At 44.0% G+C, this 18,914-nt stretch overlaps 1 protein-coding gene across 1 annotated transcript in view; it reads right to left on the reverse strand.

Annotated features, from left to right (window-relative positions):
• TBC1D2B (TBC1 domain family member 2B) overlaps positions 1 to 18,914 on the reverse strand; it is a 129,037-nt gene that overhangs the window by 18,422 nt on the left and 91,701 nt on the right. Inside the window, exons 7-9 of the mRNA XM_073619164.1 lie at positions 11,466 to 11,576; positions 8,528 to 8,721; positions 4,471 to 4,968 (exon numbers count right to left, since the gene is read on the reverse strand). Coding sequence (XP_073475265.1) covers positions 4,471 to 4,968; positions 8,528 to 8,721; positions 11,466 to 11,576 — 803 coding nt within the window. The remainder of the gene's footprint in view (positions 1 to 4,470; positions 4,969 to 8,527; positions 8,722 to 11,465; positions 11,577 to 18,914) is intronic.

The following is an 18,914-nucleotide window of genomic DNA, read 5'->3' on the forward strand; positions in this document are numbered from 1 at the left end:
AATACTGCATCTATAAAAGACTGAACCTCCACCTGGTAATACTTAGAAAAGGTATGAACAGAAGACCAGGTGGTGGCCTAACAGTGTCGGGCTAAGGATGCGCTTGGTGCCTAAAAGCCCAGGACACTCTAAACAGATCTGGTGGAGTGGGCGCAGAATTTTTTTCCTTTTGAGCATAATCTCCTCTAATCAAATTTCTTATCCGCCATGCAATGGTGGATTTAAAAAAAAAAAAAAAAGGTGCTCCTTGCAAGGTCTGGAGGAAAGAACATACAGGGAATCCATTTTTCCAATGGAAGAAGTAGCTTTTAGGTACATTCTAATGGCTCAGACTATGTCCAGGCAATGTAGAGAGACTTCCTTTGGATACATCCTTAGGAGAAGGGCACAAGGATGGCAGAACATCATCCTCATTGGGATGGAATGCAGAAACCACCTTTGGAAGAAAGGGTGCTCTATGGCGTAATACAAGCTTGTTGCTGTGAAATAGGAGGAAGGGCTCTTTACAGGAAAGGGCTGCCAGGTCAGAGACAAGTCTGACATGTGATGGCTTTCAGAAAAGCTACTTTACTAGCAAGAATCTCCCTAATGGGTTCCCAGGAAAGCACTGTGCTGCAAAGGGGGCCCGATATGTCAAAGGGATCACTGTCTTCCTGAGTTGCTCTATTTTGTGGAGCAGGCGAGGAACAATGTTCAGTGGAAAAAAGGCATAGATTAGTTTGAACTGAGACCAGGGGATAACTAGAGCAGCCGAGGCCAGAGCTAGAGGATCACTGGTTCTGGATACCAACAGAAGAAGTTTGTTGTTATATGTGGAGGCTGCAATGTCCATATCCAGAGTGCCCCATGTTTGGCATATCAGTTGAAACACATCTGGATAAAGAGATCATTCCCCTGAGATCAGTGTTAAAACCAGGTCCTGCAAGGAATGCACCATTACTATGAGTTTGAGAGTTGTGTGGCCTTCAGCAAAGATATGTTCGCCTGCTGTTTAGAATTGGCTCCCTTTTACCTGGTCTCCACCATAGCTACAAGTGAGGGTATTCCCCTATGGCAGTCATCACTAAATGGCGGACCATGGTCTGCGCCTGGCCAGAGTCACGATTCTATTCGGACCGGCCACATTCCTGCCATTTAGGAGCCGGCTCAGCCGTCCTCACTGCTGTCATCATCAAGCTGACATTGGCGGCAAGACAGCTCCTCATGGACGGCGGGAGTCAGGAGGCTGATATTGGAGGCAGTACAGCTCCGGATGGGGGGGGCAGGAGTTCAAGTTAACTAGCAGGTGATTGGTTGCTAGCAACCAATAACAAGCTTGTTACCAGGAAAAGTTGCTCAGATTCCACCCTCCTTACGGAGCTGTCCTGCTTCCGATGTCAGCCTCCTGCCTTCCATGCAGAGCTGTCCTGCCACCAATGTCAGCTCTAGACTGATGTGTCCCCTGCCTTGTGTAGGTAGGACATTAAAGAGAGCTGTTACTGCTGTGAATGATGTGGATCAAGCCGAGGGTGATATGTGAAGAGGGGCAGAGGACAGGAGCGTAAAGGAGGAGGGGGTGAGGACAGGAGTGTCTTCTTCTATCCTATGCTCCCTCACTCACATCTTCAATCTCTCCCTCTCTAGTGGCACCTTCCCCTCCCCTCTAAAACATGCGCAGATCACTCCCATACTTAAAAAACCCTCACTGGACCCTACCAACCTGAACAACTTAAGACCCATCTCATTGCTCCCATTCACCTCTAAACTTCTAGAACGCTTAGTCTATAACCGTCTTAGCTCCTACCTCAGTGAAAATAACCTTCTTGACCCCTTACAGTCTGGCTTTCGCTTGCAGCATTCCACGGAAACTGCCTTACTAAAACTCACTAACGATTTACTAACTGCTAAAACCAACAGCCAGTACTCCATACTCCTACTACTTGACCTCTCTGCGGCCTTTGATACTGTTGACCACCCACTTCTTCTCAATAAACTACATTCCCCCTTGGCCTCCAAGATTCTGCTCTATCCTGGTTCTCTGCCCATTTATCACAGCGCTCCTTCAGTGTCACCTACAACTCTGTCTCCTCCTCTCCATTGCCCCTTTCTGTGGGAGTCCCCCAAGGCTCTGTTCTTGGACCCCTTCTCTTCTCTATCTACACCTCCTCCCTTGGTCACTTGATAACCGCCCACGGCTTCCAGTACCACTTATACGCCGATGACACCCAAATCTGTCTACTCCTCACCTCACTCCTTCAGTCTCCTCTCGCATTACTAATTTACTAACTGACATATCAGCATGGATGTCACACCACTTCCTTAAACGAAATCTCTCTAAAACTGAGCTATTAATATTCCCCCCAGCCCGTGCCATCCTCTGTGACTTTTCCATCAAAATCAACAATGCAACCATCAGTCCCCTCCCCCCCCTCACACCAGGGTGCTAGGTGTAATCCTAGACTCTGACTTGTCATTTCAGCCTCGAATCCAACAGTTGTCAAAAGTTTGTAGAATTCACCTCCGTAACATCTCTAAAATTCGCCCCTTTTTAACAAATGAAACCACCAAGCTCCTCATGCACTCCCTTGTTATCTTTCGCCTTGACTATTGCAACTCCCTTCTCATTGCCCTACCTCTCCATAGGCTATCCCCTCTTCAGTCTATCATGAATGCTGCTGCCAGACTTATACACCTTACCAACGCTCAGTGTCTGCCAACGCTCTCCTCCAATCCCTACACTGTCTCCCAATCACCCAGCGAATTAAATTCAAAATACTAACACAACATACAAAGCCATTCGCAACTCTGCCCCGAGCTACATCACCAAACTTGTCTCCAAATATCACCCAAATCGACCTCTCCGCTCTTCTCAAGACCTCCTGCTCTCAAGCGCGCTCATCTCCTCCTCCCATGCTCGTCTCCAGGATTTCTCCAGAGCCTCTCCCATCCTCTGGAACTCGCTACCTCAACCTGTCCGGCTATCCCCTACTCTTGCTACCTTCAGGTGATCCCTGAAAACTCATCTCTTCAGGAAAGCTTATCACGTCTTCAACTAATCTCCTACCACCTCCAACAGCTCATTCCCCACAGTTACAACCTTTGTACCACCTGCCCCAGCCTATTAGATTGTAAGCTCTTCTGAGCAGGGCCCTCCTAATCCTCTTGTATTTTATTGTATTATAACTGTATTATCTCCCTTTTTTTCTATTGTAAAGCGCTGCGTAAACTGTTGGCGCTATATAAATCCGGTATAATAATAATAATAATAATAATAATAAAGGGGGAGGGGGTGAGGACAGGAGTGTAAAGGGGGAGGGGGTGAGGACAGGAGTGTAAAGGGGGAGGGGGTGAGGACAGGAATGTAAATGGGTGGGTGGGGGTGAGGACAGGAATGTAAAGGGGGAGGGGGTGTGATGATAGGAATGTGATGTGTGGCTGAGGACAGGAATGTGAAGAAGGAGGGGCATGATATAAAAAGGGGGGGGGATAAAGATAGGAATGTAAAGAGGGGGGGTGACAACAGGGATGTGAGGGGAGGGGGGGTGATATAAGTGGGGCTAAGGACAGTGATGTAAAGGGGGGCTGTGATGTAAAGGGGGGGGTTATGATGTAAAGGGGGGACTGAGAACACTGTTGTAATGACAGGATTGTGATGTGAAGGATCTGAGGCTAGGTTTATAACATTGCTACCTGTGATCTGCATTTAGACAGCCCATTCATTTCAATGGGCTGTCTTACATGCAGAAACACACAAAAAAGTAGTCCCTGACCCTTTCAAATTGCGTTGCACCAAGCTGGTTTGGCGCTCACAAAAACGTGTGGCGTTTGCCAATGCTTCAAGGTGCCATTAAGAATCAAACATACGATTCTGATCCCTGCTTGAAGTAAACTTTAGTGACTGGACCCCCCGTGAATTTAATTCAATACCCCTGCCCTCTGGGGTACTCACAGAGTTTTGTGTGGGAGAGAGGGTAAGCATGTCCGGTAGGTTTCAGGGTGCTGTTACTCCAGTGTGCATGCATAGAAACCATCCAATGGCCAAAAAAAGAACATACTAAACCCAGAAGAATACAGACAAAGTAATGAGGGAGAGTGTGGACCTCACATCATAAAGGAGCTCACCATAAAGGAGCTATATGATTTATGCCATAATGGCAAATGCTCTAGGGTAGACTGTGGATTTAGTTCCACTTCAAGAAATATGACTTTTTTGTAGTATTGTTTTTCTGCTGATCATAGCAGTTGTCTGTAAAAGTATAAGTACATTGCCCCTGTACGTGAAACATCTGTTTTCTCCTATCTGTAATAAAGATGAAGCTGAGGATGTAGTATTTTTGTGCCTTTCACTTAAAAATATTGCCTGTAAAAAAAGGTACCCTCTTTCCCATCTCAGAATGTTAATGCATACATTATCACCAGTGCGTTATGCTGTGCTGCAGCCTTGCTATTTGTATACATAAAGCACAAGCAGCTTTCTCTAACCTCCCTCACCGATTCAGTCCCTGGCAGTAGCCAATATCAGGATTCCTCCAGGAATAAGCTAGCAGGACATTGCGTAGCTTCTGGATACCCTCAGAGGTGGATGATGTGTAGTGCTTGTTGTTTGGCAGTGTCCTCATAAGGTCCAGTTCTATCTGTTTTGAGGCTGGATTTTGCTTCTCAAGGGCATTTCGGAGAAGGGTCTCAAAGTAATCAGGACCGACCTCATCCTTTAATTTCTTGATGTGCTGGTTTACAAACAATTTCCACATTTTAGAACGATGTTGGTGTGGGATTCCATTCCGGACAAGGTTTTTGAGCTCTGGTGAACGGACCATTTCTCGGTTTACCATGTTGGCAAAATAATTTTCCCACTTCACCACTGTTGAAATCTCTTGGTTATCCGAAAGGGACAAAGACTTTATATCCAGGGCCCTTACTTTGGCCACCAATCTCTCTTCATCATCTTCATCCTCAGGGAGGATCTGGAATCCATAGATGTCGTATTTGCTGCACATGGGATTACAAAAAGGAAAGTTAAAAAATAAATTGGCACTTTTTTTGCTGTTACAGATTTTATGTGTCAGCATTGTTTATTACAGTTTAACCATACAACATCCAAAGAAAACTTTATGCATGTGTTAGGGTCCTTTCATGTGGGCAATGTCTGGTCTATTTAACAGGAGATCCATGAACAGATACCCTTTATGAATCAGAGCACAACAGGATGAATGCCACTAACATTACATTCATACCCGTTCATTTTTTTTTTTTTGCTGCATTGTGACAGTGAACCCGTGCGGACCTGTTTTTGATGTATGGGCGGCCAGATAAAATCAGACTTGCATCCGTTTACATCAGGCACCCTTTGATCCATCACGTTTAGGTCCGGATATCAGAAAAGGATGCAGTCCTTTTATTTAATTTTTTTTCCTGAACCTGGATGAATTCAGAGTGAAATAGATGTAAACGAACACACATCCATTTACATTTGTTTGCCCATAGATTTACACAAAGCTTTCGCCTAAAAGACTAACAGGTGAACCCGAATGGAAAACCTGTGTTAAAAGGACCCTTAAAGTGCATCAAAACCCAAGAACAAAAATTTTAAATATTGCAGCTTACCAGTTCGAAGGTAAAGTGGCTGCATTTGTTTTCTTGCTCGTTTAAATTTTTTTTTCACCCGGTGATCCTGCCAGTAATATTTCCTTTCCTAGGGTAACGCTACTCGCGCTTTGTACTGCATCTTTAGGGGAGCAGCACCCTCACCCTAGAAAAGGCCAGAACACCTCACCCTCGCCTCTTTTTCATAACGTAGGGAGGAGGTGTTTCGTAACTGGAAACGATGCCTGACTGGTATCAGTTAGATACCAGTCAGCACAGGAAGTTCAGCTCACAAGATTTCTGGCAGGTTTAGCAGGTCATTTTTTTTGCACATTTCAAACAGATATAAAACACTTTAATGTTAAATTTAAAGGCGATTTCTCCCCCCCCCCCCAGCTGCTGTCACTTTTGAAATTTGTGCAGCTCTGCGGGTGGAGCCTCGCACAGACAAATCATGCATTAAAGCACCTTTCATACGGGTCGGATCTGTTTTTCTCAGCAGGGGATGTATCCACTAATCCCCTGCTGAGCTGAGTGGAGTTGGCTGATGACAGGTTTGTGTTTTGCTCCACTTCAGCAGAATGGACACGAACAGAGTCCGCTCTGCTCTATGGGCACTCAGATGTAAACAGACCAGCTCTTCGTTTACACCCAGCTGCCCTCCGATCTGGCTAGGTGGAGGGGTATGGATCCCCTTCCGTTTGTTTTTATCGAATCAGAAGTAGGCAGGTGTAAACAGACACAAGTCCGTTTACATCTGCCGCTTGGGTCCGTATGAAAAAAAGGACAGGCAAACCTGATCAGACCGCTTGTGTGAAAGGGGCCTTACAGAGAACTGTGAATGAATGAACTACAAGTACCACCTTCCATCGCAGCAGAGGGACTTATAGTTCTCAATGGAACGCGACTGTTGTAATAATCACACCTGTAGTCCTTTGACGTTTCCTCTAGCTCGCTAACTCTAACCTTGGTAAGGACAGGGAGCTGGAGGAAAAGTCTTTAGGAACTTGGCATTGCATCCACCAATCAGGGTTGCAATGATTTGCTGGCTGATTTGCAAAAAATAATAAAATGCTATTTGTTTCTCTGCAAATACTGTATGTGCATTTATTATGGTTTTGTAAAAGGTGGATTTAGCATTTAAAAAAAAAAAAAAAGTAGAAACAACAACAGACAAGTTCAATGTTAGGGTTCACATAAATGTTAATAAGAATCTATTGGATATCAGCCTCTGTGATCACTACGCTTTTTGACTGATCAAATGAAAACTGAAAAGCTGCAAAATCTGATACTCTTTGGGTTAAGTCCAAAAATCACAAATTACGCTCCAGATTGAGACAAAAGGTGTGTTTCGGACCTCTGCGTGAGCAGGGCTTAATCCTTTAAGGGAAAAAAAAAAAGATTTAAAACTACTGCTCATGTGTCACTTTAATAATGGCCAATTATTGAGCACGATCTAAATCTGAATATTGTTCTTCTAATAATGGAAGTGCCATTGGGTAGTTTGCTTTTATAGCTTTTGAAATCCAACACAAAATGTTACCACCAAAATTTCTGTCTCTTTTTCTCCCCCACCTTGGAGCATTGTGTGCTTTCACAACTCCTGCTGTGTACTTCATAATATATAATAATTTACAAATCCAACAAAGAAAGTGGGACCCCCTCCAACAGGCCAATGCAGGTATGTAGACATCTTACCCCTGCAATTCTTAGCCCTGGTTCACATCAGTGTGATTTGTCATGTGAGTTGACAGTTTAAAATCCTATGACAAGTCGCACTCTATTGCCGCCAATGGAACCATTCAAATCCTTGTGATGCAAGTCCCAGCGACTTTGAAAAAGGTTTCTGCACTACTTTATTGCCAGTTCATTGCGACGTGCATTGACTTCTGTTGGATTAAGTCGTAAGCCGCAATAAAATTGAAGATTCAAATCGCACTGATCTGGGGCTTTGAAATCACGCTAAAGTAGCGCAAGTTCAAAGCCGCATTGGGGTATAGCAGGGCTTACATTGGGCCTGAGCACATTCTGCTTACTTACAGCTGCTCATGAGATCCAGCCACCTCTTCCAGACAGCACAGCTATCCTTGCACTCTCTGTGCCCTCTCTTTATGCTTCATTTAAGCTAAGCAATACAGACTGGTCTAGAGCTTACTCCAGCCTGTATCGGTATAGTGAAGGAGCAGCAGGATACAGAAGAAGTCATCACTCTGCTTTTCTCCTTCTGCCAGGAAGCTCGCACTATGTAATGCAACAAAGTGCGAACAGTATACACACTATACCTCCCCCTCTCTCATTTGTAAGGATTTTTATTTTAACTGGATTTAATAAATCATTTTATAATTTACCAGGAGTTCAGCTTTAAACTAACAGACCACAGTCACTGCAATATGAATGACTTGTAATTCATTTTTAAAGTGGTAATGTTAGCCCTTTCCTTTTTTTTTTTTTTTAAGAAAACTAGTAGTCACATATCTTACTTTTTAAAGTAAGATCAAGCAAACCTAATAAAGCCTAGAACATTTGAAAGCAATGACATGCACTAGTAGCCACCACAAGGTAGCTACACGTCAGCATGTTACCTTAGAAATGTTCTTGGTCAGGTCTGGTCACTTTACATTTCATAGCTACAAAGGTAACATGGTTTAAAATAAGCGTTAGATGTACAAATCTAAGAACTTTACTCACAACAAATGTATTATTCACTATAGATTATGCCATGTTTTGTCATCATACAGAAGGTGAGGCCTTAGTCTAGATTTGTTTTGTACACAAGGCTGAAGGCATTCATTACAGTGCTCATAATTTTAATGAACATTTAAGCAGCAGCTGCATTTTGCAGATAATAATAATCCACCAGGCTAGCGGATGAAGTCCATTCTGGAGGATTACTTTTTGAACACACAGGGGTCTAAGACCTGCTCAGACAAAATAGCAGCTTCTCCTATAAAAAGGTTCTAGGTACCTCATAGCATGTGGTCTGATGAACGTGTGCTCTGTGTGCTCAGCTGTCTCCACCTTTAGTGCGTCCTCCAACAGCTGGTTAACCACTTCTCGACTGGGTCCCTCGACATCGGAACACACTGGTGTCTTCATTTCTTGGAGGAGGACAAGGTACTTGCTCTCAATTTGACACATTTTGGCCTCTAGGGTAGCATACTACAGAAAGAAGGATACATTTAGACTTGGCCTACCATAACTACAGAATATTTATGAAAATCACAAAACAAAGGAATTACTACACCATCCAAAGTAAATTGCTTAGCTTTGGATAGCACATGTAGGGATTCATATGACCAAGACTGTTCAATTAAAACCATGCAGTTTCTAAAACTTGAAGGCAAAGCCATCTCATAGCTGATATTTGAGTCCTGGGGAAAAAGCATTATGCATATTCACTAAAAGGCTCTTTGGTGGGGACAAGGGCCTTTCTGCATCTGAGTTTTTGGCTCCACTCAAATGGCCCTAAATTATAAGAAGGTTTTTCCACTGATTTTCCAATAGAGGGTATGCAGCTACAGGGCTAGCTTTCAGGAAGGATTTTAAATTTGATGGGTTTCTAATAGGTAATGCATTTTACCGGCCTTACTTTGTTCACCTTTCTGAACTTGAGACTACCTTTCACCTTTTATAACATATGTTACACCCATGTTCAGGGTGTATCGTGTAACATGTAATGAATGCAACCCCCCCACCGCTGTGACTGAAGACCAGGGATCTTTTCCCCGTGTCTGCTGTCACCATTCAAAAAAGTCCTCTTTGAATGGAAAATGACAAGGTCCGGCAGACTTTGCGGCTATTGGCTTGTAGTTTTCAATGAACTACCATGGCGCTGTGGCAATTCACTGAGTCTTCCAGTCAGAAAATATCGGCTTTCTTGTACAAGGAAGCCAATACACTGACGGATCTGCAAGAGACCTGCATGGCATAAGCAGTCTGCTAATCGCTGGTGCAATGTTTTACAGGCTCCTGCAACAAAAAATAATACTGTAAATGCTTGCATGCTAAAAAAAATGTGCATTTTTTTTTTTAAAGAGTGAACTTATCCTTTAACTTAAATTAAAAAAAAAAAAAAAGGGAAGAAGGATTCCTCAGATTTCCAAAGGCTGTAAACAACTTTGTTATCTCTTTGGGGGGCTAAAAAAAAAAAAGACTATTTTATTAAGATGTATTCTGACCCTCCCTCTGTTTCGTTATTTCTTGAAAAATTATTGTATGCATTCAATACGAATCATTTATACAAACACTGGCTACTGACCAACAATAGCACAAAGCTTTCAATATACCCAATGCTACTTAACCAAACTACTTTATAGTAATCCCCAAATTAATGTCCCCCTTTCTAAGCAACCTATGTATGCTAATCCCCATGTCTAAAGCAGGGTATACATAGACCGAAAATCAGCAGGACTAGGACAAATTTCGGTACAGGTGTACCGCTGTCTGTTCAACAGAAGCCAGTCTAACAACCGGCTTCTGTCGAATGGTCATGATGGAAAACCATTGAATCAGTGCTTTCACCCAAAGGCTGCAGCACTGATCTGTGTATTCTGTCAGGGGGTAATCCTGCTGTAGGATGTCGCAACAGCAGGAGGGATCCCTGCATCAACATCGTCTGTATTGATTCAGGGATCTGTTAGTTTTGTTTTTTTTTCATTCAACCTGGTGGTTGAACAAAAAAAAACAAACAAAAAAAACCAAAACTGGATGTGGATGTGTATACCCTGCTTAAGACTGCCACCACTTCTCAAAAATGAGGTATGAACACAATAGCACAGTAGGGAATATCACTGTACTAACATTGGATTGTTAGTACAGTAGCTCCGACTTGAGCTGTAAGTCTTTTTTTGTTCAACCCAGCTAGCGGTGTGTACGAGGCATTGGAAATTTAATATTAAGACCTAGATCTTGGTGTGGATGGTGATCCACACCATTTTACATCTGTTATGTCTTCCCATCATCCTCCCCATTTCCAAATGAATTGGGGAACCGATTATGCTGTCAGGAAACACTGCAGCTGTGCTTAAGTATTTTTGTGCATACTCATAAGTAAGAGATATATGTACATGGATCTTTCTGTATTCAGTTTTGCCGATTGGCTGTCCTACTAATTGAATGCTTTACACATCTACCATGTAAAAATCGAGTATAGGATTACAGAATATATGGTGTGTTTGTCTAAAAAATAGGAAAACTCAAAAAGGCATTTAAGAAGAATTTTATTCAAATTTAGGAGTTTCACATTTCTATTGTATGTGGTTCTGGGCAGGAAAGCTAGGATAAAAAAAAATCCCTATCTTGGGTCTATATGTGTTTTATATTGAGACTGCTGTGAGCACATGTAAACAGTTAGGCAGGCCATGCATTATAAAAATTTTCCTTCCTTTAATCACGGGTTGAAAGAAAGAAAATTGCTCAATTTCCCCATCACCACAATCAGTGTTGATAGGGAAATCCCTCCCTCAATGCTATTGTATTCTGATAGCAGGAGGTTTCTTTCAGCACAACCAGCCTGCCCATAGATGGATTGAAATTCTTCCGGTTCCTGCTGAACCGGCCCAATTTTCGCTCTCTCTATGGCAGGCTTAACAAAATGACATGCAGGCATTGCAAACATTCCATTACAATAATCAGTGCTGCCCTTATTTCAGTGAAACTAGGCAATGTGCTTCAACACACAGCAGGTGTGTTGCAGTGCACAGTGTTGTGGTGTCACTAGGCCCTAAAAAAGTATTCCCACTTCTGACAAACCTCAAGTGACCTGGACAATTAGCACAGATAATCAACTATGTTGATGCCTTGTAGATGGACCAACCTTTACACATGATGCCAGCCATACAAAAGGCAGCTATATATTGGGAGATCTGGCTTGTACACTGTAGTTTCACTTGAAAAAGCCTCACCTTTGACTCCAGTTCCTGTTCCCTTCTTTCAGAGTTTCTTCGCAGAGCTGAAAGCTCCAAGATTTCTTTGTTAAGAAACTTGTTTTGTGCTTTGTATCCTTGCAGACTGTCCTGGGGATAGATAGTGACAAGGGCAAAAAACTTAAAAAACAGATCTTGAGGCCCAAGGACATGAGTATATTATACTACAGAAAGTATCATTTTTTTGTTTCTGTTGAAAGGCAGAAGACAAAAAATGTCTTGTTCTTTCTGCACATGGAACAGCCCATTCAAGGCCAGAACATATACACGTGTTAGAAATATTGCTATTTTTCAGACTTTCAATACCCCCCCCAAGCAAACAATATACAATGATGTTCTTTTATTGAAACAGTTACTACTTCTGTAATGTCATATATAGTAGATACATTGAAGGCTGATTTGTGGGCTTGAAAAAGAGATGCAAGATAATTGCCTTCAATTATTAAAGTGGCAGTTAAGCCAGTAAAGGTAAATAAGCATTGCATACTAGCACATTATGAGAGACTTACTTTAAAATGAAGCCCTTCAGTGGCATGGTCACTGCTGTAGAGGCTTCCATCCTCACCCACTCTTCTTTCCAGGTTCACGGGCTGCAACAGCTTGAAAGGCCGAGCCGCATGTACGCAGGAGTCATGGCTGCAGCACAGAGTTTTAAAGGAATGGAGTGGGTATGCTGTTCCTTCAGAGCGCATGCGCCGGTGACATCACTGGCTGCTGTTCACTAGAATATCTCCTATACAGTGCATGTTTAGGAGATATTAACTTAACCTAACCTACAGGTAAACTTCATTATAAGCTTACCTGTAGATAAAAATTTAAATACAGAGTTTACTACCGTTTTACGTAGTATGGTGACAGATTTTCCTACTCATACAAATACCTCAACAATTAAAACAATTATTCAGCCAAAAAACAATTACTGCCATGTCAAAAATCACATATTCACTTGCGTGAACTTTACTATTGGCCTTGAAGAACTGTTTTGTGTCTTTTATACTATTTTAATCTGTTGAAAGTCTCAAATCAAACATAAAACCTCTGTCCTTTCCATCTTCCTATGATGTGCCACTGTAAATGCTGTTCAACAGAGGCTAAAAGGCTATCAGTTGTTGGGCTATAGAATTGATAAATGTATTGATGGTCAGTAAATCTCACCATATTGTACAACTATTTTATTATCTAAGGCATCAACACAAAAAGAGCAGAACGTAATTACTTTAATTGCTCTGTAATAAACACAGGGTCATGTTGGTTGTTAATTGAACTAGTCCTGTTACCTGCAGTTTAGACTACTGAAATGCCAGCAAGAGCCGGTTGCAGGGCTGTGCCTGCCAGAGTAAAGACAGCAATCAGAAGCATCTCAAACTTTCTATCTGCAGAATCCTTGAATGAAGGAACATCCTAAATTGCTACGGAGCCATTTGTTTTCGACTGAGACTGCAGCAGGAACACCTACAGAAACAGGCTACTTTCCAGTGAACTCCACCTTCTACTGGATAGCGTTCAGGAAAGATTTTTAAAAAGGGAGTGAAAATCTTTTCTGGAATTATCCAATAGTCACAGGCTGCCCATTTTACTTGTTCATTTAGGCCCCTTTCAGATGGGAGGCCTGCTCAGTGGGTAATCTGTCCCTTGATCCCCAGTGAGCAAGCGATTGACAGATCCGTGTCTGATCCACTTACGCAGAATGGATATGGGTAATCCGATGGAAACAGACCGCCTGTTTGTTTCCAACAGACTGTCATCCAATCTGCCAGATGGATGGGGAACAGAATTCCCACCCATCTGCTTTTAACAGATGGGATGTCAGCAGGTGTCAGACATGTCCGTGTTGCTCCATTGAGGGCAATGGATCTTCTTGATCGGTCCGCCCGTGTGAAAGGGGCATAATGGGAAAGGTCTTAACATTTTTTGCAGGTCTCTTTGTACTCAAAGCGGCCTGGCAAGATGGAAGAGAATCAAAGACTACAATGCTGAGGCTTTTACACACAGCAGCAGTGAGCTTAGTTACCTTAGCAAGCATATTGCATGAAGCTCCTGCTTTAGTTGTAAAGAGTGTGGGGGAGAAAAATAGGATTTTTATAACAGCTTACCTGTAAAATCCTTTTCTTGGAGTACATCACAGGACACAGAGCATCATAGTAATCCCTATGTGGTTATATAGGGACCTTCAGGTGATGGACACTGGTATACCCAATACAGGAAGTTCACTCCCTATATAACCCCTCCTCCTACCAGAAGTACCTCAGTTTTTGTAGCAAAGCAATATACTTAAACCCCAGAAACAGGGGCGGGACCTCTGTGTCCCGTGATGTACTCCAAGAAAAGGATTTTACAGGTAAGCTGTTATAAAAATCCTATTTTTTTATCATACATCACAGGACACAGAGCACCATAGTAATAGCTATGTGGAACGTCCCATAGCAATGCTATTTGAGGGGAGGGAGACACAACCCATAGGGCAACCCCAGACTTGAGGACCTATACTGCTGCCTGCAGCACACTGAGCCCAAAGATGATATCCTCATGCCTTCTTACATCCACCTGATAAAACTTGGTGAATGTATGTACTGAAGACCAAGTTGCGGCCTTACAGATCTGAGCACTGCCCAAGAAGCACTAACCACCCTGGCAGAGTGCACTTTGATTTGAAAAGGTGGAATCTTACCCCTTAAATCATAAGCCTGAATTATAACTTGCCAAATCCACTTAGCGACAGTGGATTTCAACGCTGCCTGTCCTTTCTTAGGACCCTCCGGCAGAACAAACAAGACATCAGTTTTCCGAATCTGAGCAGTCATCTTTAACTAGACTTTGACCGTTCTCACCTCATCAAGACAATGTAGTGACTTCTCTTCCCTGGAACATGGTTTTGGAAAAATGGCAGGACAATATCTTGGTTCAGGTGGAAACCTGAGACCACTTTTGGCAAAAAACCTGGACGAGGGCGCAACACCACTCTGTCCTCATGAATAATCAAATATGGCTCTTTAGAAGAAAGCCAATTCTGAAACCCTCCTTGCTGAGGATATAGCAACCAAGAACATCAACTTCCTTGTCAGAAGGACTGAGGGAATATGCTGTATCGGTTCAAATGGCTGTTTTTGTAACACTGACAAAACTAAGTTCAAGTCCCAAGGGCTCAAAAGGTGATTTAACTGGCGGATTAAGCCGCATCACTGCTTGCATGGTCTTTGAAATAGGATCGATAAAAGCTGAGACTTGGCCCTTAATAGTGCTCAAGGCCAATTTCATCTCTACCCCTAACTGTAGAAGGGCAAGAATTCTGCCTATGATATACTTCCGAGGACGCCAACCCTTGGATCCAAACCAGGAAACCAGGAAGCCCTCCAGACTCTATAATATATAGTTATGGAAGCTGGCTTCCTTGCATTAATTAAAGTAGAGATAACTGACCCGGAAAGCCCACGTTTCTTCAGAATGTGGATTTCAATAGCCAAGTAAATTTAGCGTTCGTAAGGTAGGATGGAATATCGGCCCCTGTGAGTGAGTAGGTCTGGCCGTAGTGGAAGGGACCATGGATCCTCCACCACCATCTTTACGATTTCTGCATACCATGACCTTCTGGGCCACACTGGGGCTACCAGAATTACCGGCTTTCGTTCCAGCTTGATCCTGCAAAGAAGTTATGGCAGTAACTGAATAGGGGGGAATGCATAAATCAGTGAGAACTGATCCCACGGGGTCACCAACGCATCTGTTCCGCATGCGAGTGGATCCCTTGTCCTGGACACAAAGTTGACTAACTTCATGTTGAATCTGGACGCTAGAAGATCTACACCGGAGTCCCCCATCTTTGGCAAACAGCCCGAAAAATGTCTAAAAAAAAAAAAAATTCTCTACTCCCAGAATGAAGACTGCCGATAGGCATGGAACATTCCTTTCTGCCCATGCTAGAATATGGTTCACCTCTCTCTGCGCTGCGAGACTCTTGGTGCCCCCTTGGTGATTGATATAGGCCACGGCTGTGGCATTGTCAGATTGGATCCTGACAGGACAATCCTGTAACCTGAGAGTCCAGGCCTTCAGAGCCAGACGCACTGCCCGAATCTCTAGGATGTTTATGGGCAAGGCTCTTTCGGTTCTTGACCACTGTCCCTGGATAGTTGTCTTTTCTTGTACCGCTCCCCAGCCTGAAAGGCTGGCATCTGTCGTTACCACTTTCCAGGTAACCGGTCTGAAGGATCTTCCTTTCAGCAGATCCTGGGTTAGTAACCACCAACTGAGGCTTTGGGACACCCTTAGGGACAGCCGCATTGGCAAGTCTAAAGCTTGAATCATTTTGTTCTAAGCAGACAGGATACTGTTTTGCAATAGTCTTGAATGGAACTGGGCATAGGGAACTGCTTTGAATGAAGCCACCATCTTTCCTAACAACCTCATGCAAAGGCGAATGGAGGGATCTCCTTTTGATCTGACCATCTGCACCAGCTCTCTTATGAAGTTGATTTTTGCCTGAGGCAAGAACACCTTTTTCTGGGCTGTGTCTATGATCATGCCCAAATACTCCAGCCTTTTTAGTGGTTTTAAGGAAGACTTCTCTAGGTTGAGAATCCAACCCAGACTTTCCAAGTAACTGGTTGTAATGCGTACACTTTGCTCCAAACGAGCCACCGACTGGTCTATTAGCAATAGATCATCTAGGTACGCCAAGACTGTTATGCCCTGTGCCTTTAACCTGGCTAGAGGTGGGGCCAGCACATTTGTGAACACCCGGGGTGCTGTAGCTAGCCCGAAGGGCAAGGCTACAAACTGAAAAACTGCTGTTCTACCTCAAACTGCAGAAACCTTTGGTGAGGTTATAGGGAAATATAGGGACATGCAGATATGTATCCCTGATGTCGATAGACGCCAGAAGTTCTCCTCCTTGTAGGATAGAAACCACTGACCTGATCGACTCCATGTGAAAGGAGCGGATCTTCAGGAACCGATTTAGATTCTTTAGATCTAGAATGGGTCTGACATCTCCATTCAGTTTTTGGAAGGTTGAATAGAAAGATGGAAAAAGTACAATATAGTGGGAATAAGTGGAGGGAAAATGAAAAGAAAGTGAAAAGAGAAAAGGAGAAAGAAGGAGAAAGAGGGAGGAAGAAGGAACAGACGAGGGAAAGGGGGGGGGGGGAGGGGGGAGAAAAAAAGAAAGATAGAGAGAGAGGGAAAAAAAAAAAAAAGAAGGGGGGGGGGGGGAAAGAGTGAGAAAGAAGCAGGGGGGAGTAGGAAAGGGGGGGGAGAGTGACCAGGGAGTGAGGGAAAGGATGCTAGTAACAAGTACCAACATTGGTGTGAAAAGACCTTGATAAAACCATAACCAGAGAAGGGTTAAGTGCATTAACTGGGTTGTGAGATTACCCACCCAATAATAAACTTGAATCGATGTGACAACCGGAATTGAGCTATGCACTCCAGATCAGTCCCAACAGAATGCTGCTAAACGGACGTCAGCACAGTCTATTGGTGCCTGATGATCAGGATGGTATTGCAGTGATCTAAAATAAAAGTAAAAAAACAAAATCCTGGGCTTGTTGTGCAGGAACCTCCTTAAGAGCCTGTCTAAACTGGTCCTTTAGGGACTGACAGATGCCTATTGCAGCGACTGCAGGTTGAGTAATGGCAACTGCCAGGGACAAAGAGGATTTTACCAGGAATTCTAACCTTTTATATGTTGGATCCTTAAGCATTTGCGCATTGTCTACTAGGGCTGTTGAAATTAATCGTCGAATCGATGCATCGCGATTCGACCGTCCACGATGCGGCATCGATTCTATAGCTTTAAATAATCGATTATTGAGGATGACGTCATCCTCGCGCCGTGCCGCCGCGCCATGACCTGCCTCTGAGTGAAGCCGAGTGAAGCCGATAGCAGCCGAAGCTTTCGCGCTGTTTTCTCCCGCCTCCCGCTGACGTCATCCTCCTGTGTCGCGGCTTAGAAAGAGGAGACACAGACAGCGGAGCAACACGTGTCCGACCTCCTCCAGCCTCCTCCGTGTCCCGGACTACCAGTCCCCCCAGAGCTTTCCTCCCAGTGGGCTCCCGCTGTGCAGTGTGTGCACTGCAGTGAGTGAACAACACAGCAGGCTGTCACAGGGGGAGAGGGAGAAGGTCCGTCAGTACCGTCACCCAACTCAGGGCACGGACTGAGAGACCCGAGCTAGGCTGTACTTGGTTGTCCTCAGACTCCAGCCCTCACCAGGCTGAGTGTCCTGTCAGTGTGTCCAATGAGTGCCCTCACTCCGAGTCCACTCCCAGTCCTCACAGGCAGCAGCAGGAGAGGAGACCCGCTCCAGACCAGCAGCAGCGAGTGCCAGCCAGGCCAGCCAGTCATCTTGTCAATGCCAGCCAGCCACTCTACCACTGCAGTGCTCAGCTCAGTAGTACCACTTCCACCACCACCATCATCTTAATCAGGTAGGTAACTGACTGTGTGTGTCACATCATCATGTTAGTGTCACCATATCACACAGACACACACACACAGTATGAACGAAGAAGTGACACTCAGTAAACTTGTCATTCTGTCCTGTCCTCAGACTCCAATCCTCACTCACAGGCAGGCAGCAGCAGGAGAGGAGGAGAGACCTGCTCCACCAGCAGTGCCAGACTGCCAGTGAGTGGCTGAGTGCCAGTGCCACTGCCCAGCTCAGCTGTAACACGTCACCGACTCGTCATCATCACAGGTAGGTAACTCACTGTCTGTGTCACACACAGTAGTATTAGTAGTAGTAGTACTAGACAAATAGTAGAGGACGGTGTTACACTTAAACTAAGATAATATATTATAAATAAAATATCATATAATCTGTATCTCTGATGCATTATGGAAGGAGTGGACTGTGTCTGTCATTGCAAAATGCAAATGCCAAATGTATTATTGTAAATAATAAATATTAATAATGATGATGGTGCTTACCATGCCATTCTGAATTCCTATTCCTAAACATTAACCCCTTTGCGCCGAGTGGACGCATTTGCGGCCTCGGCTTAGGGGGGTTATACCAGGATGATGACCGCAGCGGCACTGCTGCAGGCATCATCCCGCTCGGTACCGTTTTTTACAGCGGGCACCGGGGTTGTTATCCCAGAGGAGCGGACTGGACATCCCCTGCCTACCGCCGCTCTAGCCTCTCAAATTAAAGACATAAGAAAAAAAAAAAAAAAATTATAAAAGCGGCCTGCAGCAAAGAAAACGCATATGGAAGTTGGCTCGGCAAGTCGCACCCAGCCCGCATAGTTAGTTACAGTGTTCAAATCTCATGTGAGGTATCACCGGGATCGTCAGAGCGAGAGCAATAATTATAATTCTAGCACTAGACCTCCTCTGTAACTCTAACCTGTGGTATCTGTTATTTTTTTTTGTCTCCTTTGGAGATTTTTTAGGTACCGTAGTTTTGTCACCATTCTACGTGTGCG

The sequence above is a fragment of the Aquarana catesbeiana genome, linkage group LG03, assembly GCF_042186555.1.
Source record: "Aquarana catesbeiana isolate 2022-GZ linkage group LG03, ASM4218655v1, whole genome shotgun sequence".
Taxonomy (NCBI): domain Eukaryota; kingdom Metazoa; phylum Chordata; class Amphibia; order Anura; family Ranidae; genus Aquarana; species Aquarana catesbeiana.